The sequence below is a fragment of the Diospyros lotus genome, chromosome 1, assembly GCF_014633365.1.
Source record: "Diospyros lotus cultivar Yz01 chromosome 1, ASM1463336v1, whole genome shotgun sequence".
Taxonomy (NCBI): domain Eukaryota; kingdom Viridiplantae; phylum Streptophyta; class Magnoliopsida; order Ericales; family Ebenaceae; genus Diospyros; species Diospyros lotus.
In genome coordinates, this window is record NC_068338.1 from 25,371,875 (window position 1) to 25,398,724 (window position 26,850).

The following is a 26,850-nucleotide window of genomic DNA, read 5'->3' on the forward strand; positions in this document are numbered from 1 at the left end:
GGAGGCGGATCAGGAGGCGGTGACGACGACCGAAGGTGGGAGACGAAGGCGGCGGAGACGACTGGAGGAGGGAGAGGAAGGCGACGACAACTACTAGAGGCAAAGGCAGAGGCAGAGGCGGAGACGTGGGGCGTGAGTTCAAAGAGAGAGAGAGGGGGGAACTGGATCGTGAGTTAGGGATTCAAGGGAAAGAGGGAATGAGAGAGGAAAAGAAGGATTTGGGGATTTGAAATTTTTTTAAAAATAATTAATTATTAATTTAATCTTAATAATTTTTGTAAGTACCGTGTCACACAACTTGGTTTATAAAATATTAAAAAAATTATAATTTTTATAAAAAAACAAAAAAATTATTATTAGATATACTTTTTAATAATAAATGATACAAAAATGGCTTTTTACTTTCTCATTTGTATATGTACTTTTCTATTATTAGATATACTTTTTCATGATAATCTTTATTATCCTTTCTTGAATATCAAATATTACTTTAATTCATTTTCACATTTATGTATATATTTACCATTTATATTATTAGCACATGCCCTTGCCTGTGTAAATAATACTATATATATATTATTTAATATTATTTGTGTTGATAATTAGCCTTTAATTAGAATTTAAAAGGCTAATATATATATATAAGTAGGATATTATATATATTTTTAGTATTTATATAAGTATTTTAAATAGAGAGTAGAGTAGACTTTCACTTTCAGTGCTCATATTTTATTGAACTAAAATATAATATTATGAACTAAAATATAATATTATTTTTGGTTCACTTCAGAATCTATCGAACCTCAATTCATCCTCTTCCCTTGTTTGCTGTAATTAGTTTTTGGTTTGATCTGACCACTCATCTAATTAAGATTGAAAACTAATTGGGGTTATTTATTTTTTAATAATTATATTTATATATATTATTTTAAATTATCACAATAAATAATTTTAACTATTTATTAATAATATACATTTATAATAAATATTAAAATTCCTATTCTATCCCTTTCTTCTTTCTCTATTTTGATGTACATGTATTGTTTATAAATTTTTTTGTTTGGATGATATATATATATATGTATATTTTTTTAAAACAAATTATATTGAAAACAAAAAAAATAAAATAATTTGGACTGGTTAAGATCAAATCGAACCAGTTTAAATCGAATGAATACTCCTAAAGTAGACATCAAATTTGGCATTAAGACGTAATATTAGATTTTTAATTTTTTAAAATATCATCTATTTATTAATCTATTTATTTGCTTAAGAAAAGGCAACAAATGAATAAGCTAATTCCTAATTTGATTTTATAACCTCCAAGACAGAACAAATGAATAAGCGAAGTAACCCAATCGGGCTTAATTCATGGATTAAGCTCTATCAGGTTCTTTTGGATTAAGCCTAGTCGAGTTTTTTTAAAACTGACACTGTTGCAAGCCATCTGAGCATTGATTATAGAGAAATTGGTGGTTGTGACTGTGGTAAGAGACGTTTGAAGTGAAGAGGGAGTTAAAAAAAAAAAAAAACAAAAGAGAAGTGACCATGCCATAGATTTGGGGAAGTGACCGATTGTCTGTTTTGCCTCCTATCTCTCTGACAGTGGTTATGATACATATGAGGTGATGGAAGCTTAAATGATCACTCTGTTAGATTTGGTGTTTTTTTAAACTTCATGTCTCAACCATATGAATTTAAGTTAATTCATATATTTATGATTAATCAAACATTGTAATGCTTAATTAATCAAACACAATGTAGATAAAGATAATACTAAATATATTATTAATCAAAGTCATGTTTGATGTATACTATATATAGAGAGATTCTTGTATATTATATAGAGAAATATACATTCTGATCATATTAGATGTATTATTATTTTTAATTCAAAAAATTATTATAAAATTGTGTGATATAACAAGTTTTTTGAGATTTGATGTGTTTTTCTTGACTCTATCAGGAATGTAAAAATATTTATATCATCTTTTCAATATAAGAATAGTATTTATATATTCTCTAAATATTATTCAATTCAGTTTTAGTATACTTTTTCACATTAAAAAAATATAATTCATATACTACTTTTTTAAAATACAAAAGTGCCCCTTTCTCTCTCTCCTCTCCATTTTTTTTCCATTTTGTATATATTTAATAATTATTACAAATAGTTAATTATTATACATTTAATATATATTTTAATTTATAAATTTATATATATTAGTTTACATGTATATATATTTTATTTTATATTTTATACACATGAAATATATTAATTTATATATTTAGAATTTAATTTCTATATCAATAGATAAAAATTTTACATTTTATAAATTTGAGAGAGAAAAAATTTCCGTCTTAAAATCCGTCTCAATTTGAGAGGGATTTTGAGACGGAAATTTTTCCGTCTTAAATTGAGATGGATTAATTTCTGTCTCAAAAATCGGTCTCAAATTGAGACGGATTAGTTTCCGTCTCTAAATCCGTCTCAAATTAGAGACGGATATTTTTCCGTCTCTAAATTCGTCTCAAAATCTGTCTCAAATTCGTCACTCATTTCAGATGGAAAAATCCGTCTCTAAACTGTTGTTTTCTTGTAGTGTTAGCAGATATTTTCACAAAACCATTGCCACAAGAAATATTTGATTTTATTCGAAGGGAATTGGGGTTAATAAATCCCTTTGGGTAACCTAGAATATTAAAATAATAATAATAATAATAATAAAATAAAAATAAGAAATATTAATAAAAAATAAAAAAGGGGCCGACCTAGATAAGGTCGAGCCCCCTGTTATCTCTCTCACTTCCTTCTTCAAAACCCTCTCTGTTCTTCCTCCTCTTACCCGATCCTCTCTCTGTTCTCACTATCTCTCTCTCTCTCTTACTTTCTATCTCATCTCTCTCTCGTAGCCATCGCCACCAGTGTCCTCTCCGGGACCTCACTTGTACGCTGTCGCCTCTCCGTCGTGCAGCCAATAGGATCCATGGTGAGTCTTTGTTCATTTTTTTCCATTTTTTTGGTTTTCCTTCATGTATCTTGGATCCACGGTTCTTTGTTGTTCATTTTTTTTCATCTTTGTGTTTGTATTTGTTTGTTCTTGTTAGGGTTTCACGGTGAGCTTCATTATCCCTAGCCCCCAAATCCCTTGCCTCTCTAACTCACTCTTGCTCTCACCCTCACTCTCGTAGATCGTTGCTTTGTCGCTCAACGTTTGGTATCACCCTCGCCCTTACCATCGCCCTCTTACTCTCACCCTCACCCTTGCCCTCTTGCTCTCACCCTCGCCCTCACCCTCATCCTCCCAACTGCTAATCAAAACCCTAAAAACAATTACTTATCATTGTTTTAAAAAAAAATTAATAATAATAATAATAAATCATAAATAAATAAATCCAAAAAAAAACTAAAAGATTATGTCAGGACTCGGTTCTCCATGCGATGCCTGCAAAGTATTAAGAAGAAAGTGTACCCAATCATGCGTCTTTGCCCCTTACTTCTGCTATGAATAAAGGCATACTAATTTTGCAGATATCCATAAGGTTTTTGGTGCCAGTAATGTCTCAAAACTTCTGGCTCAGCTTTCAATTAGTAACCGTTATGGGGCTGTTGCTAGACTCTTGTATGAAGCTCAAGCTAGGCTTCAAGATCATATCTACGGGTTGTGTCTCCTACATTTTTTTTCTCCAACAACAGATCGTCGATCTTCAATTTCATTTAGCTTTATTGGAGGAATTACTATTTGTAAACTTTTATGTAAACCCTCTTAATGTTCAAAATTGGTTTCAAACAGAAACTAATTTAAACCCATATTATGACAATGAATCTTTCCTTGTGGATAATCCAAACCTTATTTGGAATTTTGAAAACTTGGTCATCCAAGAAGAAAATGTGTCGTTTCCTTATTTCCAAGAGACTAGTTTGCAACTTTACCCAGTCGAAACTAGCAGCAACCAATAGCCATTCCCAGGTGATATTGATGAACTTGGATCCGTTATCTTCAGCAACCAGTATCAGCAGCGAACATCGACGAAATGCAAATCTATCAACATGGGTGACTTAGATTAGTGATTTGTAGATTTTATAATGTTACTGTATCTCTTGACTATTTTATGATTACTTTTTTTGTGGTTGTGTGATCTTGGATTATGCTTGATATATTTCTCTCATGAGCTATATTGTTTATATATCTTTACTCTTTTAACTCACAATGACTTTTTGATTATGACAAAAAGAGGGAGAAGAATGAAAATTTATGTATGAGAGTGACTTGTAATTTTAAGTTGTAAATATTTTTATATGGGAGAGAAGAATGTATGATATTTTTTTATTTATTGAGGTAAGGGAATTGTATATTTGAGAGATAAGAAATCAATTTAGACATTCAAGGCAAGCAGATGTAATCAAGGCAATCAGGTTTGGTAATCAGGTTTGCTACTTAAAACTCTTAAAAACAAATATTTTATCTATTAAGTTATATCAAAAATAATTTTATGCTACTAGTATTTTTGATAGGGGGAGTTTATAGTATAAAATTAAGGAGGAGTTCAAAAATATTTTATCAAATTAATCATCTCATAAATTATGTTTTTGTCATCATAAAAAAAGGGGAGAATGTTGAGCCAACTTGCTCATACTAATTAAGTTTTGATGATTAACAAAAAGAGAATTTTTAATATACAAAATATAGTATTTTTAGTGATTAATAAAAAGATCGAATTATGTTTAATTAATTTATAAAATATTTTTAATAGCATGTGTATTATCAAAAATATTATTTTCTATTAAATAATTTTTTATATAATTTTTAGATTAATTTATAAAATATTTTTCATAGTATATGTATTACCAAAAATATTATTTTCTATTAAAAATATTTTTTTAATTTAATTTATTAAACATTTTCTTTCATAAGTGTATGTATTTTCAAAAATGTTATTTTTCATTAAAATTATTTTTCAAAGTATTTCTAAAATGTATAAAAAAATAATTTTACAAAATTTGGACAAAAATTAATTTTTCATTATTGCTACAGTACCGGTATAGTGACACTACAGTGCCCCTCTAACGGTTAGAATTTTGACCGTTGCTACAGTGTACATTACCGTTGCTATAGTGAAGTTGACCATTGCTATAATGCTTCTACAGTAATTTTCATAATGCTTATAAATAGCTGCAAATTCATTTTGAAGAGCATTCTTTGCTTATATTGCCTATCCAAAGCACTCAAAAGCTCCCAAAAGCCCTCAAGCTAATTTCCAAACATTCCAAAGCTCTTAAAGATTTATTGCACATCCACCGAAGAGCCACAAGACAAGAGGAGAAAAAGAGATCGCAAAGCCGAATCCAATTTTCTCCATTCAAACTGAGGTCGCAATTTATTTTTTTATTTAATTATTATTGCCTTATATATTTTGTGTTTAATTGCTTATTTATGTCCAAGTGTGGACAATTATTTGTGAACAATTAAATTATCATTGTGGATTGTATAGATTTCCTAAAACCGTTAAAATCTAGGTGAGTATAGTTTCCAAGGTAAGCTAGGAAGAATACCTTGGTGATTAAACGTGTGTGATATTGTTGAAAGGTCAAAGAGGATTGCTAGTGTCAATGAGGGTGCACGGTGTGCCCCATGCGTTTGTTAAAAGGCCAAATAGACTAATATATACAGAATTTTGAGTCAAATTTTAATTTTATCTAGTTTTGACATTTGCTTCAATTTGGTTATCGAACTTTAATTTTTGTTTCAATATTTTTCTTAATCGACCAGACGTGTGCCTCAGCTTACGCAGTAGCTAATGTGACTAGGTGGTTGAGGTGGTGTGTTGATGTGTCTAATAATTAACACACCAGCAAAATGATGTTGTTTTGCTTGCTCTTACCACAAACCATAAGGCAAAACGACGTCGTTTTGGTAAAATTAATAACCAAATACACAAATTAATAATAAAATACACAAAATGATCAGATACACAAAAGAATCATATACACATACACAAAATTAATAATCAAACACAATAATCAATGGATGAAAGCTTGGATTGTTACTTCAATGGCTGACCAAGGGCGGGATCTTCAGGTGATCGACAGTGAGGGGTATCGAGTAGCCAACGAGAATGGAGGCAACCAATTGGGAAGGACAATGAGATTGGAAAGTACGTCGTCGGTCGGTTGAACAGAAGGAAAAATAAACTAGAAATAGCAAAAGGTTGCGAAGATGGAGGCCTCAGTGGCAGAGAATAGATAGGTCAGACGCTCGAAAACAATCATCTAGTGGATGAACAAAGAGATGGGTGAGGCGCTGGGTGGGGGCAGTGGTGTTGCGGCAACCATTTTTTTTTTTTTTTTTTTTTACGGGCCAGTTGAACAGAGTGATGGGTTTGGAAAAGGTGAATCAATAGAGGGATTTGTTGCCTTCAATTGAGTGGGTCTCTGCAAATGTCTGACGAGCATAGATCAACCTTTCATCTACATTAATCACCGTGCTCTAGTCGTCTTCTTCATCACGTTCCCTACAACGCGACCGTCGACAACACTCAGATCCATCGCCACTGATGGATGTCCTTTTCCTATTCGCTATCGCCGATCGACCTACTCACCATCATCGCCGATCTCCCTCACCACTAGCGTTGCTTCCAACTTCCTCACCTTCCATTCCTACTTCTGTCTACCACTGAAGCAGCCATTCCAAGCATACACAGATCCGATCTGGCCTAACCCAATTTACCCATAGTTCTGACATAGATCTTGCCTAATTTACCCGTTTTGCTGACCACATTAGTTGCCACATAAACTGTGACACATGCTTAGTAAATCAGAGATAAAATTGAAATAAAAGTAAAAATTTGATGAGCAAATTGAAGCAAATGTTAAAGCTGGATAAAATTAAAAATTGACCATAAATTCGTGATATATTAGTCTATTCGACCTTGTCAAAATGCCTTTGCTTTTTAATCTTTTGTTTCTTTGCTTCTTGAGGACGACTGTGGTCTTCTATTTTACTTTCAGAGTGGGAAGCGGCAAATGGCAACTGTCATGTCAAATGGATGCAACCCCATAATAGAATCAGATTAAAAAAAAGAAGAAAGAGATGCATGAATAGTAAATACATAGAGCTTACGATTACCTTATCTCTACTACATTTCTTATTCTACTTTTTCTTAAATTATAAATAATTTATTCTTTATTTTTATTTTACCTTAAAAATTATATTTACTCTAACTAGACTCTCTATCCACTCTCTATTTGCTTCTTTATTTTATTTATTTATTAATACTATAAAAATCAATTCAATTAAACACAAAAATAGTACACCAATAATCCAAATATGTTAAATTAATACTTAAATCAATTCAAATTAAACATAAACATAATACACCAACAGCCCAAACATGATAAAAAAAAATTACAAACATTATTGAAATTAAAAAATACAATTGAAACCTAGCCATGATTCAATCGCCAGTGACCGACCAACAACCTTATTTTCATCCAATCTTAGCTATGATTGATCGGATTTATCCAACAATCACAATTGGAATTGGAAATTGCAATTGCAGAAATCAAAGGCATATTGTGTCTCTTTGTCTTCTCCGTCCCTAGGTGGTCGTGGGCAATGATGACTCTTTGTCTTCTTTGGCCATGGGTGACGGTGACTCATAAAAGGTCTTCTCCGTCCCTAGGTGATGGCAATGCTTTATCTTCTCTGGTCATGGGCTAAGACGACTCTTTGTCTTCTCTGGCCATGGGTGATGGTGACTCGTAAAAGGTCTTCTTCGACTGTGAGCAATGGCAAATTAGTTGCAGCGTGCTTCGACGGCGATGATGATGCCTTTCCATCTTCTTTGATGGAGGTTCATGCTTCGCTCGTGACAACAACGATGTCTCTCATCCAGCGTTGACTATTGTGAGAAGGGATGGTGAGGATTTTGTCATTCACTATTTAGATGGTGATCGAGCAATATATAGGATGGGGAGTTGCATTAAAGAAAGTAGTGACTCCCCAAAATTTGGCTTGGCAACGAAAATGATGACGGGTTGGAGACAATCTTAATCGGCCAACCCAAAATGCCAAAAGGCTTGGAGATATACAAAATTTAATTGTTATAATTTTTAAAGTAATCATACCCATATTGCATCGCATCATATAAGTAATTATATTTGTAACTGAAGAATAATCATAATCATAATCATTAAATTTTATCCATGATCATACTAAAATAAACCCAATTGTAGCTGCAAATACAATATACAAACACAAACTAAAAACAGATTAAACAGCAATAATAATACAATTAATATAAACAGCTTAAACCCACAAATAATAACAATTGAAGAAATACAACAAATAATAAATAAATAAAATTATATGACGAAAGTTCAAGTTCTATAAATAGTAATTTAAATAATTCAAGTGCTACCACAACAATATTATAATCAAAACATAGACAAAATTAGTGGTTTGGCATCCCTATTTGGTGTGACAGTGATGTCTTTGTTCATGGTGAATAACATTTTTATTTTTCTGTTTTGTGAGTGGAGTTAGTCATTTGTAATGCTTTAACGAACGTTCATGAATCACACACACTCTCTCTCTCTCAATGACTCGACTGTTGATGCATGAATCGTATTAATATCTTTTAATTTTGGGTAATTTATGAACCGCGCATGATCGATCATTCGCAGTGTGAATCCTGGCCGACTTTAGTTTTGTTCATGAACCTTTATTCTACTTCCGTAAAGGCAATATGTACTGCCCTCATAAAGGCAATGTACTTCTTTAAATCATAGTACTTTTTGTTTGGGACCAACGCGTGTATCATAGTACTTTTTGTTGGTTGGGGGAAGGGCGGTTGACGTTTCATTGCAGTTGCACTACGTACACTGCTAATTAATTGAATAATATATTTCTGGTGTCTGGTGGGCCATGCAATCACGTTTTAATTTCATATATTAAAATATTAAGTGCACATTTAGTTTAGATCGATTTGTTTAACGTTCACTGCCTTACGTGAACAAAACTCCAAATTATGGGGTTTCGAAGGGAAATCAAAAACGTAAATTTATACAGGAATAGATCTAAATGTGATTTGATAAAAATTATAAAATAGACCAATTTTACCAAGTTAAAAGAGCCAACTTTGAGTGTAAAATTGGACGAAACTAAATTAAATTACATTAAACCTAATATTGGGTTTTGTAGATGAGATCGAATGATAAATTCATTGGATCCAAGTTTGATAAAAATTAACAAGTGGATTAAAAATTATTTAAATTCGAAATCGGTTAAAATGTATGCTGATGAATTGGTTAAACAGTCTAATTTGGACCCAAATAAAATTCGAACAACATTTTAAGAAAAATTAGAAGGTGGTTGGATTAAAAGATTTTTTTTGGTATTAATTTTGTGTACCTCATTTTTTTTATAATTCTTATAGTTAACTAAACTCTATTTGGACATGTAATAACTTTATTTTAACGGTCAAAGTTCAGTTGTTGCTTGTCAATTAAGTTCGATGTAGATTGTGTGTTTTGTGCAAAACTCTAATTAATTGTAATTAATGGTTAAAAAGAAAATGTCAGAGAATAATATGGGTGTAAATGTAAAATTAAAAAAGGTTCTTAAATTTTTAAGAGAATAACTTGTTATGATTTTTTTTTTTTTAACCCAGATTTCGAGTTTCGTTCGATTAATCTTGGGGGCGGATGGCCTTCCATCCGAACGGTCATATTTGATGCATAAACAGAGCAGGACATTCAGGTTATATCTTTAAATGAGATAAATGTTATTACAAAAATTTAATTCTTGACACTTTCCGTAAAACTTCATATATTTTACCGTTGATCCACATGCTTGTTTCGGCTTTTTTTTTCATAAATTGATAATGCTCTTCATTAGTTGTTCGGTTGAGGGTATATAATTTGAAGAGCAGTGTACTTTTTTAATTTTTACACCATAATTTAATTGTGTACGTTAAACTGTATTCTTGCCTTTTATTTTTACACGTACATTAACTTATTACCCATACCCAAAAGGTAATGCAACAGTACCCATCTTAGCACAGAGAGCAATAAACTACACGATCAGTAACGTAGAATTCAACGAAAGATCCCACGTTTATTTATGTTTAATTTGATTTATTTATTTAACTTTGACAATAAAGGTCCCACATGGACTTGCATCTTGCTAGCTGCTATATGGATGCAAATGGAAATTATCTTTCAGACTGAAAGGTACAAGTTCTCAGGCAACCGGGGCTCTGCAAGAGCAAGCAAAGGACTAGCCCGGGACATATTATCAGCGGACTCTTTCATGTCGATCTTTGAAATGTTGGGTGGCAATTTGAAAGTGAAACCTTGAAGAAGCCTAGCCATCAACATTGTAGTCATGACGGATCCTAGGGTGACACCAACACATCCACGTCGTCCAATGCTAAATGACAAAATGCGCAAGTCCGGGTCATTGAGCCCCACCTCGGAGCCGTCTTCTGTCAAGTGGCGCTCCGGCCGAAACTCGAGCGGCTCCTCCCAGACCTTAGGGTTCCGGCCTAGTCCTGGGCGACTGAGCAGCACATGGCTCCCCTTTGGGATGAAGTAGCCAGCTACGGTTGTGTCGGCAACAGAGACATGTGGGACATTAAAGGGTGCCAAGGGGTGGAGGCGGAAGGCTTCTTTGATGCAAGCTTTGACATAGTTGAGGTGCGGGAGATCTGATTCTTGGACCAGCCTTTCTTTTCCCACCACTCTGTCCAATTCCTCGATGGCTCGTTTGAATGTTTCCGGTTGGTTTAACATCTCAGCAAGTGCCCATTCCACGGCGTTTGATGGGTTGTCCACTGTTTCTATCATCAGCTCCTGCCAATATGGATAAACATATAGATCAAGAATCAGTACTGGTTATTATAAATAGTCTTGTTTATTGCAAATGTATTGTAAATATTCATCTAGGCAATAAATATGAGTATATATTATAAGGAATTAATCCGGCCCTTTTATATAAGTAACAATCATAACCTTAATTATTTCACCAAATAGGGTTGATAACTTGAACTTAATTTATACTTTAATCCATTTGTTAATCCCACAACCGATTTATCCAGCCAAGGATGTAACCAAGAACCAAGCCAATAAATCGAATCAAGCACACCAAGAACACAATACAAACAGTACACATGATATACGTGTTCAGATCCGAAAATGGATCTTAATCACGGCAGAGGTTTTCGCCTCTAATCAAATCCACTAAATCAACGATTACAAATCGATTACAACAATTCAACAAAGAACGAAACACTTACAGTATTGCATCAAGATAACAGAAACCAGAAAACAAGTACAAGCATGCATCACCACCGAGCATACATTGTACTCATCACTGCCTCTTGATCTTACCTCCCACGACAAAGCGATTTAACACCGGAGATAGAGCAATACACCATAGGTTCTTACAGATCGAAGGATTCACAGGTTGTGTCTCCTCTTCAAGGCGCCGATTTAGGGTTTCAAGATTGCAGAAGGGTTAGCAAAAAGTGACGCTTCAATTCTGATAAGAGCCTTATATACCGAGGCAGATTGATTTCAAGCCACACGATCAGTGCTTAAACATAATCAATGGCTGCTATAATAGATGCGCATATAACAAGGTAATGACATAGGCTAAAGACATATCCAGCCCCCTCACCTTTCACCATTTAACCATTTTCCCCCCTTAACTTAAACAAGGACCTATTAGCCCACTCAACTTTCAAATTTAAACCTATTATATACCTTAATTACTAATTTTGTAATAGTTACGTACCTTATTGCAGCAAGCATTGCTGCGTGAGTTGCACATGCCATCTGATGTAGGGCCCACATTGATCAACCCAATGAAAGTGTGCCACTTGTCTCGATCTGCAAGAGAGGAAGGAGGCTGGTGGCCGCCGGTGGCTGATAGCCGCCTGAGACGACAAAGAGATAGGGAGAACGAGGGATACAGAGAGAGCGAGGGATACAGAGAGCGAGAGCGAGAGATACAGAGCGAGAGAGCGAGGGATACAAAGAGCGAGAGCGAGAGATACAGAGAAAGAGAGCGAGAGATACAGAGTGAGAGGGCGAGAGCGAGAGTTACAGAGCGAGAGCGAGAGATACAGAGCGAGAGAGCGAGGGATACAGAGAGCGAGAGCGAGAGATACAGAGAAAGAGAGCGAGAGATACAGAGTGAGAGGGCGAGAGCGAGAGATACAGAGTGAGAGGGCGAGAGCGAGAGTTACAGAGCGAGAGCGAGAGATACAGACAGAGAGAGAGAGCGAGAGATACAGAGAAAGAGAGCGAGAGATACAGAGTGAGAGGGCGAGAGCGAGAGTTACAGAGCGAGAGCGAGAGATACAGACAGAGAGAGAGAGCGAGAACGAGAGATACAGAGAGAGAAAGTGAGAGATACAGAGAGAGAGAGCGAAAGATACAGACAGAGAGATAGTGAGAGCGAGAGCGAGAGAGACCGACAGAGAGAGAGCGAGAGTGAGAGAGAGGAAGAAGACGCCCAAAGCCCAAATCTGCCCGCGACCCACCTCCTACGCCGCCCCCCGACCCCAATCGACGCCATCACCATCTGCCCGCCTACGCTTGGCAGCTACTATCGACGACCCCCCAACCTCGGTCGACGCCTCGGACGCTGCTGGCGACCACCGACAGAGAGAGCGAGAGCAAGAGAGAGGCAGGGAGCGGCAACGGGCGGGAGGAGAGAGGCAGGGAGCGGCAACGGGCGGGAGAAGAGAGGCAGCGAGTGGGAGGAGGTCACCGGAGACAAGGGGGAAGAAGGAGGTGATGTGCTGCATGCGCCTCCATCGCGTGTGTTAGATTCAAAATTGGAAGTTGAGGGGGCTAATAGGTCCTTGTTGAAGTTAATGAGGCAAAATGGTTTAATGGTGAAAGGTGAGGGGGTTGGGTATGACTTTAGCCTAATGACATGTAAATTCAAATGACATAAAACTGAAATTACATTCACATGAAATGAGAATGAAATGCAACAATTAACATTTAATTTTGAATCACAAATTACAACACCATTAATTTCAACTAATATCCATGTTCTTTTTAAAACCTTCATGTTATCCTGTTTAAGAATTAAATTTAAATTTTTGTTGTCAATTTTTTCCTTTTCTGTGTGTTCTTCCCACTCTTTGGCGAGTACAACTTCCGAATTTGGGGAGAGATCATACTAACCACAATCTGAGCTTTGATTTCTTCAACCGAAAGTAATGGGCTACCGTGTGCATTTTTTAGGGTAAGAAGCACATCAAGCAAGTCTTCTTTTTCTTCCTTTGTACCCTTTTGCCATTCTCTGGACCTCTCTTCAATCAGTGGATCTTGGTATTTCCTGCATGTGCCAACGGCCTTTCTCATGATCTTCTCATGGCCGTCCAAGTCTAGTTTGCCTCGCAACCATGGAATATAATCCGAGATGCAAAACGCATAGAGATAGAGAAGAATGGTGAATAGAGCATCGATATGCTCTTCTTCCTCCACTCCGGGCCCGCCATCTTCCTTTCCCTCCCCGAAAAATCTCTTCCCAAAAATCATCTTTCTTATCACATTTCCACAGAAATGTTGCGTTGCGACTCTGATGTCCACAATACCACCGATCATGGAACTTTTACGAGTTTGATTGTACACAAAGCGGATAAGGTGATCGGCTTCTTCGACTCTCATATTATGGAGCCATCGAAATCTCGCCGGTGAAAGAACTTCGGAGACAAGGACTCTTCTCATCTTCTTCCATTGATCTCCCAATGGCGTAAGAGCCGTTGTAAGATATTTGCTTGTCAACTCTGCCGATAAGCAAATCGGCCTGGAAGAGAAAACAGAATCATGCTTTTTCAAGAATTCGCAAGCGAGTTGAGGAGAAGTGACGGGAATGACATGAACATTTCCCAGGCGGACACAGATTATTTCAGAGTCCAGTTCCTCCATTAATTTGTGTATCCACCGAAAGGTGGGCTTGTTTGTGAGCATCTCCGGGAGACATCCAACGATTGGCCATGGTTTTGGCCCCGGTGGAAGCGAGGCGGCCTCGTTTGATCTCTTGTTTCTCTTGGCTTTGTGTTTGTGAAAGATCAGAAAAGCCAAGGCCATGAAGAGAAAAGTCGAGCAAATGAAGAAGGGAGTAGTTGAAACGCCGTCACCATTGCCTGCGCGGCTGCCGGCCATTTTAATTTGGGAAAGATGGACAACAAAATTTATCTGCTATATATTGCTCTTACACTTAGCACTTTGTACCCTGCGTCCCGAGAATTGCGCGGGCTTCCTTTATATACAAGTTGCGGAGCGCCGGATTTACTAGAGTGACTGCACGTATTAACTTCTGGAAATCACAGTCGAATCAAGCCCACTCATCCAATAGGAACAACATAAATTGGACCGTCAATTTCTTCACTCTTCACCGACAGGAAGCCATTCACCCTTGATTTGGATAGCGACCTGCCGCTCAAGTGGGTGAGCAGATGATCTAAAAGACAACAACGGAATTGCATTACCATGCAAACCTCCTTTTTAAGTTTTATACATATATCCCATTTCTCACGTTGTTCAATGATCCTTCCTTCAAGGACAAGTAAAAACATTATTTATAAGCATACATTTTATTTTTAAATAGTTTTTCTTTTCTGTGTTAAACATTTTACTGATTGATGAAATATTTCAAAACACACGATGGATTCATTATCAATTATTATAAGATTATTTTATAACTAAAAATAAGATGTGATAAATAAATATTACACTCCATTAAATACCACTCCAACAATTAAGTGATACATACAAGGGCGGAGCCAGAAAATTTTAACAGTATAGATAAAAATTAAATAATACATAAAAATTTAAAATAATATAATATTAAAAAATATATCGATAAATTATTACAATTGTTCTTAACGTGTTTTCATATTTTGATAACGCCGCATAATAATATCATTATCAATTTTATTAAATACATATTTTTCAATATACACAATCAAACTATCATTTAACCATTGATCTCTAATTCGATTACGTAGCAGAGTCTTGACAAGTTTCATGGCAGAAAATACTCTTTCTACTGTAGCAGTAGCAACAAGAAGAATTAATCTTAGTGTCAAAAGTTTGTAAATTAATGAATATACATTATTTTTCTTCATCGCTATCAACTTCTATGCAAGATCACTAAGGCCTTGTAGTCCTTCAAAATTCTTGTCAGTACACACATCAATAATATATGTTTCAAGTATATCATTAAGCGCAAAGAGATCTATTGGTGAAAAATCTTCAGGATAATACTCACCAAGTCGAATTAACTTATTCTTATCAAGAGCAGAGAATGAATCATCTGGACACAAGCATGCTCACAAAAGGCATAATTCACTATTTACCTCAGAAAAACGATCATTCAACTCTTGAAGTTGCATATCAATGACTGCATAAAAGAAATCTATCTGTAAGTGATGCAAATTTGTCATTTTTGGAGTGTTACATCGTGAACGACCTGGAGGTTTATAAGTATCATCCATGTTGGGAACATTAATACTGTGCTTCTGACAGAAAGAATAAATTGTTTCTAAAAAAGAATTCCATTCGTTGTCCCTCATTGCTTGAAGCTGTTCTTTACAAATTTTCACTAATCTCATGACATTAGCAAAATCTTGATCTTTCTTTTGTAGTGCCTTTGACAATTCATTTGACATTCCTAAAATCTTTTTCATGAGATATAGACTAAACGCAAAGTCAAATGTTATTATCAAATTCAACAAATTACATGATTCACCTATTTTTTCAGAACTTGGAACATCATTAGCAATCACTCCAAGGACATCAATTGTAGGTGAAAATATATGAATCAAATTCAATAAAGAACCATAATGAGAGCCCCAACGTGTATCACCAAAATGCTTAAGAGTAGTTTGTTGATTAAGGCCCCATCCACTTGATATTTCACCATGACTAAGTGCTTCAAGAATTTGGAGTCTTTGTTTTTTTCTAAGAAGATCACATCGTTTAGCTGATCCTCCAACAACATTCACAACCCTATCAACCAAGTCAAAGAATGCTTCAATCTCTACATGTTTGTTTGCTACAGCTACAAGAGCAAGTTGAAGTTGATGAGCAAAGCAATAAATATAAAAAACACTTGGGTTTTTATTTAAAATAAGTGTTTTGAGACCATTAAATTCACCTTGCATATTGCTAGCTCCATCATAATCTTGACCTCTCAAACTAGATATACTCAATTTGTATCTAGAAAACAAATTATCAATAGCATCCTTAAGCGAGAGAGCTGTGGTACTCGAAACATGTTTGATTCCTACAAAACGTTCAACTACACATCCCTTCTTATTCACATAAAGCAAAACAATAGATATTTGTTCCTTAACTGAAATGTCATGAGATTCATCAACTAAAATAGAAAATAACCCATCACCAATCTCGTTGATAATGATATTTATTGTTTCAAAAGCAGCAACACTTATAATATCTTTTTGAATGTCAGGTGATGTAAGTTTGAGATTTTCAGGAGCATTCTTGAAAGTAACTGCCTTGATCTCATCATTATGATCTGCCAAAAAGTTCAACAATTCGAGAAAATTCCCTTGATTATTTGAATCTTTAGATTCATCATGTTCACGAAATAAAAGCCCTTGTTGTAAAAGAAATCAAACACAATCTATTGATGCACCCAAATGAATTCGATAGTCATTTCGTGTTTGTTGTGATTGCCTCAAGAAAATTACTCGAATATATTTCTCTTGATTTATAAAGGCTTCGAACTTAATTCGAGCTTTATTGTGTGGACTAGTGTGACTTCCAACGTACTCTTGAAGTTTTTCTTTCATTTTCCAATTTGAGAACCCTCTCTCAACAAAAGTGTCACTACCTCATCGTTCCACAATTGGTTGGAAAAGATAACAATAGAAACAAAATGCTGCATCTTTTTTAATGCTATATTCTAATCAAGAAGGAAATTCATTAAACCAAGAAGTTTGAAAACTTCTCAATGTTGATTTTTCAATTTTTGTATGTGGAAATTTATGCTTACGAGGCTGACAAGGACCTAATTGTATGTATGATCTTCAAATTTCATCTCGAACATTAACATCATATTCTATAAGTGGAATTCATAATCCTGGATTTGTAGGAAGTTGAGTAACATTAATTCTATTATGAATATCTTCACCCCTAACATCTATTTCAACATGAATATCTCTCTCATCATGAATTTCACTTTGATTCCGAGTAACATTATTTTCTATGTAAATATTACTTTTTTGTCGAACAATATCAGTTTCACTTTGATTCTCAGCAACATTAGATTTCTTTCTATTAGCATTTTGCTCTTCAATAGAAAATAGGGTTGTCCTTTTATAAAATCTCTCAATAACTGTTGATATTAAATTTAAATAAAGAATAAAAAATTAGCATAATTTTAAATATGTAATTGAAAAACTAACATAAAAATACGATCTCTAAGTTAACACAGTTTTAAATATGTAATTGAAGGACTAATTCATTTGAAGACAACAATCTCCAAGTCAACATAATTTATTTATTGAGTATAAATAAATATGAGTGAAGTTGAAAAGTGAAAATAAAAACAAAAATTCAACACAAAAAATCATTAAATAAAACAGTCAGGTTCACAGCTGGAGGGGAAGTTGTTTCTGCTGAATAATCAATGTTTTTGTCCATATATATAGATTTTAGATTTTAGATACACCGAGAAAATTATTTTTTATTTTTTACTTTTTCTTTTATCCGACAAAACTAAACTCATGGGTGAAAAATTGAATACCTGTAGCCAGCTTGGCCCTCCATTGTCGCTTGCCGACACCTTTTCCTTAATATTTTTTACAGACACTACACCTTTTTTAATATCTTATTTAATATTATTTCCATTGCTGCCTGTAGACCATGCCATTTGATGCAAATTCCACTGTTATTTTTTGAATGACAGATGATCAAATAAAATCACCATTGCCGCCAGCATGTTGCATTAACAATGAGGGTATTTTATTATTAAGATCACACTTTGATATTTGCTTTAATTTTGAGACATGCTGTCAAAATCAATCTGATTTCTACATATCTCAATTTGATTTCATGAGATTATAAACTATATTTCTACATAAATTTCTATTAATTTGATTTCTATATATTTTAATTTCTTAATTTTTTTTTGCTAAAAAATTCATTAAAACAAAGTAACTTTGTCAGTAGTATTAGAAATAAAAAATTTTAAAGATTATAAACTATTGGATCTGAAAAAGAATTGAAAAAAAAAAGAATTAACAGTACAAAGTACATTTAGTTGTTTCTCGCCCAAATCACACACACACACTCTCTCTCTCTCTCTCTCTCTCTCTCTCAATGACTTGACTGTTGATGCATGAATCACACCCAGGCCGACTTTCTTTAAATCATAGTACTTTTTGTTCGTTGGGGGAAGGGCGGTTGACGTTTCAATGGAGTTGCACTACGTACAGTGCTAATTAATTGAATAATATATTTCTGGTATCTGGTGAGCCATGCAATCACGTTTTAATTTCATATATTAAAATATTAAATGCACATTTAGTTTAGATCGATTTCTTTAACGTTCACTGCCTCACGTAATCAAAACGACGACGTCATTGACGTAATACTTAAAAAAATTTAAAACTTTTTAGATATTTAAAAATTAATTTCAAATTGTATTAAACTAAACCTGCAAGGGAATTTTGTAGTAATTTGCCAAATTATGGGGTTTCGAAAGGAAATCGAAAACCTAAATTTATACAGGAATAGATCTAAATGTGATTTGATAAAAACTATAAAATAGACCAATTTTACCAAGTTAAATGAGCCAACTTTGAGTGTAAAATTGGATAAAACTAAATTAAATTACATTAAACCCAATATTGGGTTTTGTAGATGAGGGTATGATGAATTCGTTGGATCCAAGTTTGATAAAAATTAAGAAGTGGATTAAAAGTTATTTGAGTTTGAAGTTGGTTAAAATGTATACTGATGAATTGGTTAAATAGTCTAATTTGGATCTAAATAAAATTCGAATAATATTAGAAGCAAAATTAGAAGGTGGTTGGATTAAAAGATTATTTTTTGGTATTAATTTTGTGTACCTCATTTTTTTTTTTATAATTCTTGCAGTTAACTAAACTCTATTTGGACATGTAGTAACTTTATTTTAACGTTCAAATTTCAATTGTTGCATGTCAATTAATGTTGGCAATGAAGCACCCAACGACAATGTTTCTCTCTTAAGGACTCAGGCAGGAGGGTCAGCTGCAACCAGTGTCATGTGGCAGTGGAGGGCAGCTTGGCAACTGCCCGGGCGTCCTTCATCTCGATCGTGCTCCTTGTCTCGTCCTTGTGCAATCTGGACCGTTGATGCTGCCTTTTATCTGGTGGAATCTGAGCCTTTCAAATGTATCATGCAACCCCTATTTATTTACTATGCATCGAGATGTGTAATGTGACAGATAGGAGAGAGAGAGAGAGAGAGAGAGAGAGAGTCGCTAAGGCTTGAGGGGGTCTTTCTCATTCTTGATTCAGACTCTCTTCGGCTCTTTCTAGTCTTCTCTCTGATTCGAATATGGTAAGCCTCTAATCTATTTCTTGTTATGATTTTGAGGTGTTTTTGATTGAGAACTTGTCCCTATAAATACGAGTGATTGTGAGGCTTGCATTCAGCGTGTTTGTAAACCTTATTTTTAACTCTGATAGTGCAGTGAACTCTCCATTACCAGAGCCCAACGTGGACGTAGCCCTTTCGAGTGAACCACAGTAAATCTCTCGTGTTGATTCTGCTTTCCATTTTTATTCGTATTTGTTTGTAGTGTATATTGATTTCCGATTTCAACTCTGTTGTATGTTAGAAAAGGTTTTATTTCAGTGATTCAGAAAATGTGTGTATGGTTGGGTTGTTGTCTGTTTACGTAACAAGTGGTATTAAAGCCATTTCTTTGATACGCACTGTGTGAGTCCTTGATTATTTTCTAATCCACTCAGAGTCAGGTTAGGGTTGTTAGTCGTCTGGTTAATCCTATTTTTTAGCCTCTAGGGTTTTTCTAAAAAGTCACGGTCAGTAGGTGTTTACTGTGTGTCTTTGTCAGTGTCTAAGGTTTCATTAGAATACCTTCGTGCAAGGCGAAGATGACAACAACCCAATTTGAAATCAGAACATTTGATGGAAAGAGGGATTTTGGAAGTTGAAAAAAGAAGATGAGAGTATTACTCTCTCATCACAAAGTGCTTATTGCACTTGAATCGGATGACAGAAAATGGTCCACTGAGCAATCAGCCGGGACCGATGAGATAAGGGAGGAGGCATTCAACTTGATATTTCTCCATTTGAGGGATGCTGTTATCAGAAAGGTAGACGGTATGACTAACCCCCTTGACTTATGGAATAGGCTTGAATCTTTGTATGCTGTTGTTTCTGCTCCTAACTTAGTTTATTTGAAAGGTATGCTATTCAATTTTAAAGTGAATGCATCGAAATCTATAGATGATAATTGTTATGGGCGATCTCTAGAAATCTGCTAACGGGCTGGACCCAGTCTCGCAGGGCGAACCCAAAACACCCAAGGCCCAATAGGTCTGCCGGAATTCCTTAGAGGCCCGCCAGGCCCAAAGATCAAGAACCACCAATGAAGAGTCTCACGGTAAAAAGTCAGGTCGCCTGAAGGCAGCGAGCTCGCTCTAAGCGAGCTCACTCAAAACAACATCCCAGCATCACAACATCACGGCTTCAGCTTGGTCGAAAGATACGCCAAATATTAGAATAGCTAGGAGATCGCGAGATAACAGGAAGCGATATACACCTGCCTATCAGAAGTAATTCAAATCCCTGAAGACAAGGAACCTATCCCTGATATTCCGGAGCCGATAAGGAAGACGCCATCAACAGAATAGACTCCTTCCATACTTAGAACTGATTCGAATTGTAAACAACACGACTCTATTTATAGAGAAAGAAACGCCACTATAAAAGGATCGAGCATTAAATTACATACTGTGACTCTGCCAGAATAACCAGAGGACAGTCGTGGACTAGGCATCATTCGGGCCGAACCACGTAAAAATCTTCTGTGCTTGTTTGTTCCTTTGCTTCTGTTCCTTACTCCCCGGCATTTGTTATTGCATTGTGGGCTCTCGAACTTCGGTTGACGTTCCTTGTACGTCAACAATAATATAAATGAATTTACTAAACTTATAGTAATGTTAAGAGGGACTGACCAAGCCTTAGGTGATACTAGCGAGGCAATGATATTATTAAACCCATTACCTGATGATTACAATGTAGTTAAACATGCTTTACAGTACACTGGTATTGTGCCTACATTAGAACTTGTAATTTCTGGTATCAAGGCTAGGGAATTAGAACTTCACACCTCTAAAAAATCGGGTAACAACTTATTTGTAAAGGGAAAGTTTGAAAAGAGTTAGGGTAGCTTTAACAACAATTAGAATGGGGGTACGGGGCATAAGGGAAAACAAAAACAATCTAAATGGAAATGCTACCACTGTGGAAAAGAGGGTCATATCAAAAAATATTGTTATGATTTCATTAAGAAACAGAAACAGGGTGAGAATGTGACAGTAGCTGCCAGTAACTCAAATGCCATGGCTGAAGTTTTAAATATCTCCTGTACATCTACTGCAAATGAATGGATTCTGGATTCTGGATGCTCTTTTCACATGTGTCCAAATATAGATTGGTTTCAAAACTTTAGCACTAAAGAAACTAGCATTGTCTTTATGGGAAATAATCATTCATGCAAAATTAAAGGTATATGTGACATCTCTCTGAAACTATATGATAACAAAATTAGAATGTTAACTGATGTGAGATATGTATTTGGACTAAAACGAAACTTGATTTCTCTTGGCACCTTAGATGAATTAAGGTTTTCGTATAAAGCTGAAAATGGTTTTTTGCATGTATTTAAGAATGATGATCTTATTCTCTCTGGTACAAAGAAACATGGTTTATATGTGTTGAATGGTTTCTGCCATATTCCATCTGCATGCATGGTTAAATCTGATAGAACAGATTTGTGGCACTTGAGACTTAGCCATATGAGCTAGAAAGGACTACAGGCACTATCCAACCAAGGGTACCTTGGTCCAGTGTCTGCAGATGCCTTAGGCTTCTGTGAGCCATGTACCCTAGGCAAGAAACACAGGCTGTGCTTCCCAAAGGGAACTCACTTGGCGAAGGTATGCCTAGAGTATTTACACGCAGACCTTTGAGGCCCCTCCCAAGTTCCTTCACACGATGGTAACAGGTACTTCTTGTCCATAATTGATGATTTTTCTAGGAAGGTATGGATATTTTTAATGAAATCTAAGGATCAAACTTTAGAAAAATTTAGATCATGGAAAATTTTGATTGAAAACCAAACTAATAGAAAGATCAAGACTCTAAGAACTGATAATGGATTGGAATTTTGTAATAGAGACTTTGATGAATTATGTAAAGCTCATGGTATCGTTAAGTATAGAACAGTAAGAAACACCCCTCAACAAAATAGGGTTACTGAGAGGATGAATAGAACCCTCTTAGAGAAGGTTAGATGTCTCTTGTTCATGCTGGAATGCCTAAAACTTTCTGGGGAGAAGCCTTGTCAATAGCTGCTCACCTAGTGAATAGGACCTCCTCTACAGTTATAAATTTTAAGTGTCCTGAAGAGCAATGGACTGGGAGAAAACTGAACTTAGACTATCTAAGACTGTTTGGTTGTGAGGCTTATGCCTATCAATCAGTTGGAAAGTTAGACCCCAGGGCTATTAAATGTGTCTTTGTGGGATACCAAGAGGGAACCAAGGGTTATAGGTTCTTGGACAGAACTTCAGATGGAGTTAAAATCATTATTAGTCGAGATGTAAAGTTTAATGAATTAAATTTCCCATGCAAATCAGATAATAATAAAGATAACTCAACACCTAGCGACCCTAGTGAGATTGTATTAGGCGACAACACCCAAATTGGGGTGGAGCAACAGGACTCTCCTACTACTCCAACCCCAAATGACCCACACACTCTTAATGAATCCTTAGACCAAGAAGAAATCTTTGATCAAGAAAGTGATCATAAGGTCAACCAGATGACCCGGAAGTTGAGGAGTATGACTCTCCTCAACAAGACCTAAGTAATTATCAACTCACCAAAGACCAAGTGAGGAGGTCAATCAGGCCTCCTGTTAGATATGCATATTCAGACCTGGTATTCTATGCTTTAGTTGCCAGAATGGAAATGAGGAGTAGTGAGCCTACCTGCTATGAGGAGGCTGTCAGCTCCCATAACAGCATTAAGTGGAAACAAGCTATGGATGATGAAATGACCTCTTTAAAGGTCAATGAGACTTGGAAACTAGTTCCAAGACCTGACAAGCAGAAGTTAATTAAATGTAAATGGTTGTTTAAGCTTAAAGAAAAGATGTCTCCATCTGATCCTCTAAGATTTAAGGCAAGACTTGTAGCTAAAGGTTTTTCACAAAGAGAAGGAATAGACTACACTGAAATCTTTTCACCAGTAGTTAAATTCAAAACCATACGTATGATGCTTGCTGTTGTAGTGTAATTTAACTTAGAACTTGAACAAATGGATGTCAAAATTGCCTTTTTACATGGAGACATAGATGAGATAATTTACATGGAACAACCTGTTGGGTACATTGATAAAAATCATCCTGATCATGTCTGCTTACTTAAAAAATCTTTGTATGGATTAAAACAATCCTAGGCAATGGTATAAAAAGTTTGATAATTTTGCTGCTGAGATTGGTTTTAATCGAAGTAAATATGACAGTTGCTTTTAGTACATACTATCAGATGTCCCTAGGGGTGGCAATTCGTGTTGGTGGGTCGTAATCGTGTCGTGTCGAGACACGCGTATAACACGTGTCAGACTAACCCGAACACGACCTGTTTAATAATCGTGTCAGATTCCTTAAACCCGAACATGACACGTTTATTAAACGTGTAACATGACACGACCCGTTTAACCCGTTTAACTAAACGTGTCGTATCGTGTCGTGTCATCTGTTAACCTGTTTAACCCGTTTAATTTAAATGGGTCGTGTTGTGTCACCTGTTAAACGTGTTATTTAGTTTTAAACGTGTTATTTCGTGTATAATCGTGTTAACGTGTTCAGATCAACCTAGTAACCCTTTTAATTAAACGTGTCATTTCGTATATAATCGTGTTAACGTGTTCGGGTCAACCCATTAACACGTTTAATTAAACGTGTCATTTCGTGTCTAAACGAGTTAGACGGGTTGACCCACCTAAGACACGAAAATAATCGTGTCATAAACGGGTTGACCCGTTTATGACCCGAACCCGATTAACCCTAACCCTAACTCGCTTAACTCCGTGTCGTGTCGTGTCGTGTTGTGTAATCGGGTCGTGTCCAAAATTGCTAGCTCTAGATGTCCCTGTTTATCTCTTACTATATGTTGATGATATCTTGATTATTAACAAGTCCAAGTCAAAGATCTGTGAGTTACAATTACTGTTAAACACTAACTTTGATATGAAAGACTTAGGACCAACTAAGAAAATCCTAGGGATGATAGTAGAAAGAGATAGAAGCAAAAGAAAATTGAAAATACACCAGTATGATTACCTTCTTAAAACGGTTCAAAAATTTGGTATGACTGAATGTAAAACTGTCAGTGTTTCCTTAGCTGGACATTTTATATTGTCTAAAATTCAATATCCATCATCTGAATCAGAATCTCTCAAAATGGAAAATATACCATATGCAAATGTAATAGGGACCATAATGTATTCTATGATAAGCACTAGGCCAGACCTAGCATATTCTATATCCCTACTAAGTAGGTTTATGTCCAATCTAGGAAAAATTTACTGGGAGGCCTTAAAATATGTATTAAAATATATTAATGGTTCATTACATGTTGGCTTAAACTTTGAGAAAAGAAATGACACTCTTGACCTGGTAGGATATGTAGATTCATATTTTGCAGGAGATAGGGACTCCCGTAAGTCCACCACAGCATATTTCTTCACATTGGGTGGCAACTGCTTTAGCTGAAAGTCCTAGTTGCAGCCTTTGGTTGCTCTGTCTTCCACTGAAGCTAAGTATGTGGCGGTCACTGATGCATTCAAGGAAGCTATTTGGCTTCAAGGTCTCTTGAGGGAAATTAAATCAATCTTCTACAAGGTAAGGTCAAGGTATTTTCTGATAGCTAGAGTGCAATTCATTTATGTAAGAATCCTGTTTATCATGAAAAAAACTAAACATGTTGATGTGAAGTTTCATTTTGTGAGAAATCTAGTAAGTAATGGAACTGTTGAAATCCTCAAAGTACCTATAGAGGATAATCCAGCTAATCTTGGGACAAAGGTAGTAACTGCAGCTAAGTTCAAGCACTGCTTAGGCTTACTGCACGTTGAAGTTGGTTAATCCAAACCAACTAGAGCAATGAAGGTAAGGATAGGAGTTTGCTGCACTTATCGGTGTTTGGTCCCGTGTATCGTTGATGCTTCAAGGTGGAGATTGTTGGCAATGAAGCACCCAACGACATCGTTTCTTTCTTAAGGACTCGGGCAGGAGGGTCAGCTGCAACCAGTGGCACGTGGCGGTGGAGGGCAGCTTGGCAACTGCTCGGGCGTCCTTCATCTCAATCGTGCTCCTTGTCTCGTCCTTATGCAATCTGGACCGTCAATGCTACCTTTTATCTGGTGGAATCCGAGCCTTTCAAATGCATTGTGCGACCCCTATTTATTTACTGTGCATCGGGATGTGTAATGTGACAGATACGGGAGAGTGTGTGTGTAGTCGCTAGGGCTTGAGGGGGTCTTTCTCATTCTTGATTGAGACTCTCTTCGTGGCTCCTTCTGGTCTTCTCTCTGGTTCGAATAAAGTAAGCCTCTGATCTATTTCTTATTATAATTTTGAGGCGTTTTTGATTGAGAACTTGTCTCTGTAAATACGAGTGATTGTGAAGCTTGTATTCAGTGTGTTTGTAAACTCTATTTTTAACTCCGATAATGCAGTGAGCTCTCCGTTACCGGATCTCAACGTGGACGTAGCCCTTTCAAGTGAACCACAATAAATCTCTCGTGTTGATTCTGCTTTTTATTTTTATTCGTATTTGTTTGTGGTGTATGTTGGTTTCCGATTTTGACTCTGTTATATGTTAGAAAAATGTTTTATTTTAGTGATTCAAAAAGTATGTGTATGGTTAGGTTGCTCTCTGTTTGCGCAACAATTAAGTTTGATGTAGATTGTGTGTTTTGTGCAAAACTCTAATTAATTAATGGTTAAAAAGAAAAAGTCATAGAATAATATGGGTTTAAATGTAAAATTAAAAAAAGTTCTTAAATTTCTAAGAGAATAGCTTGTTGCAGCTTTTTTTTTTAATTTAGATTTTGAGTTTCGTTCGATTAGTCCGCGGACGGCCTTTCTCCTGAGCGGTGAGTTTATGCACACACAAAACAGAATATTCAATTTACATCTTCACATGAGATAAATGTCACCACAAAAATTTAATTTTTGATACTCCTCGTAAAATTTCACATACTTTACTACTGATCCACAAGCTTGTTCGACTTTCTTTTCATATATTGATGATGCTCTTAATTAGCTGATCTGTTGAGGTATATAATTTGAAGAGTAGTTTTCTTTTTTAATTTTTACACCATAATTTAATTGTGTACGTTAAATTGTATTCTTGCTTTTTATTTATACACGTACGTTATTACCCATACTCAAAAGGTAATGCAACAGTACCCATCTTACCACGGAGAGCAATATTATCTTATCAAAACTACACGATCGGTAACGTAGTATTCAACGAAAGATCCCAAG

General features: G+C 35.5%; 2 protein-coding genes across 2 annotated transcripts; both read right to left on the reverse strand.

Moving 5' to 3' along the window:
* Positions 1-10,172: 10,172 nt before the first annotated feature.
* Positions 10,173-14,246, reverse strand: LOC127812670 (tryptophan N-monooxygenase CYP79A68-like). Its single transcript, XM_052353172.1, has 2 exons — positions 13,205-14,246; positions 10,173-10,855 (listed from the first exon to the last, which is right to left on the reverse strand). The coding sequence occupies exons 1-2, from the start codon at positions 14,186-14,188 to the stop codon at positions 10,223-10,225; spliced, it is 1,617 nt and encodes a 538-aa protein (XP_052209132.1). The 5' UTR covers positions 14,189-14,246; the 3' UTR covers positions 10,173-10,222.
* Positions 14,247-15,357: 1,111 nt separating this feature from the next.
* On the reverse strand, positions 15,358-22,172 carry LOC127812456 (uncharacterized). Its single transcript, XM_052352880.1, has 3 exons — positions 22,130-22,172; positions 16,185-16,565; positions 15,358-16,088 (listed from the first exon to the last, which is right to left on the reverse strand). The coding sequence occupies exons 1-3, from the start codon at positions 22,170-22,172 to the stop codon at positions 15,358-15,360; spliced, it is 1,155 nt and encodes a 384-aa protein (XP_052208840.1).
* Positions 22,173-26,850: the final 4,678 nt, after the last annotated feature.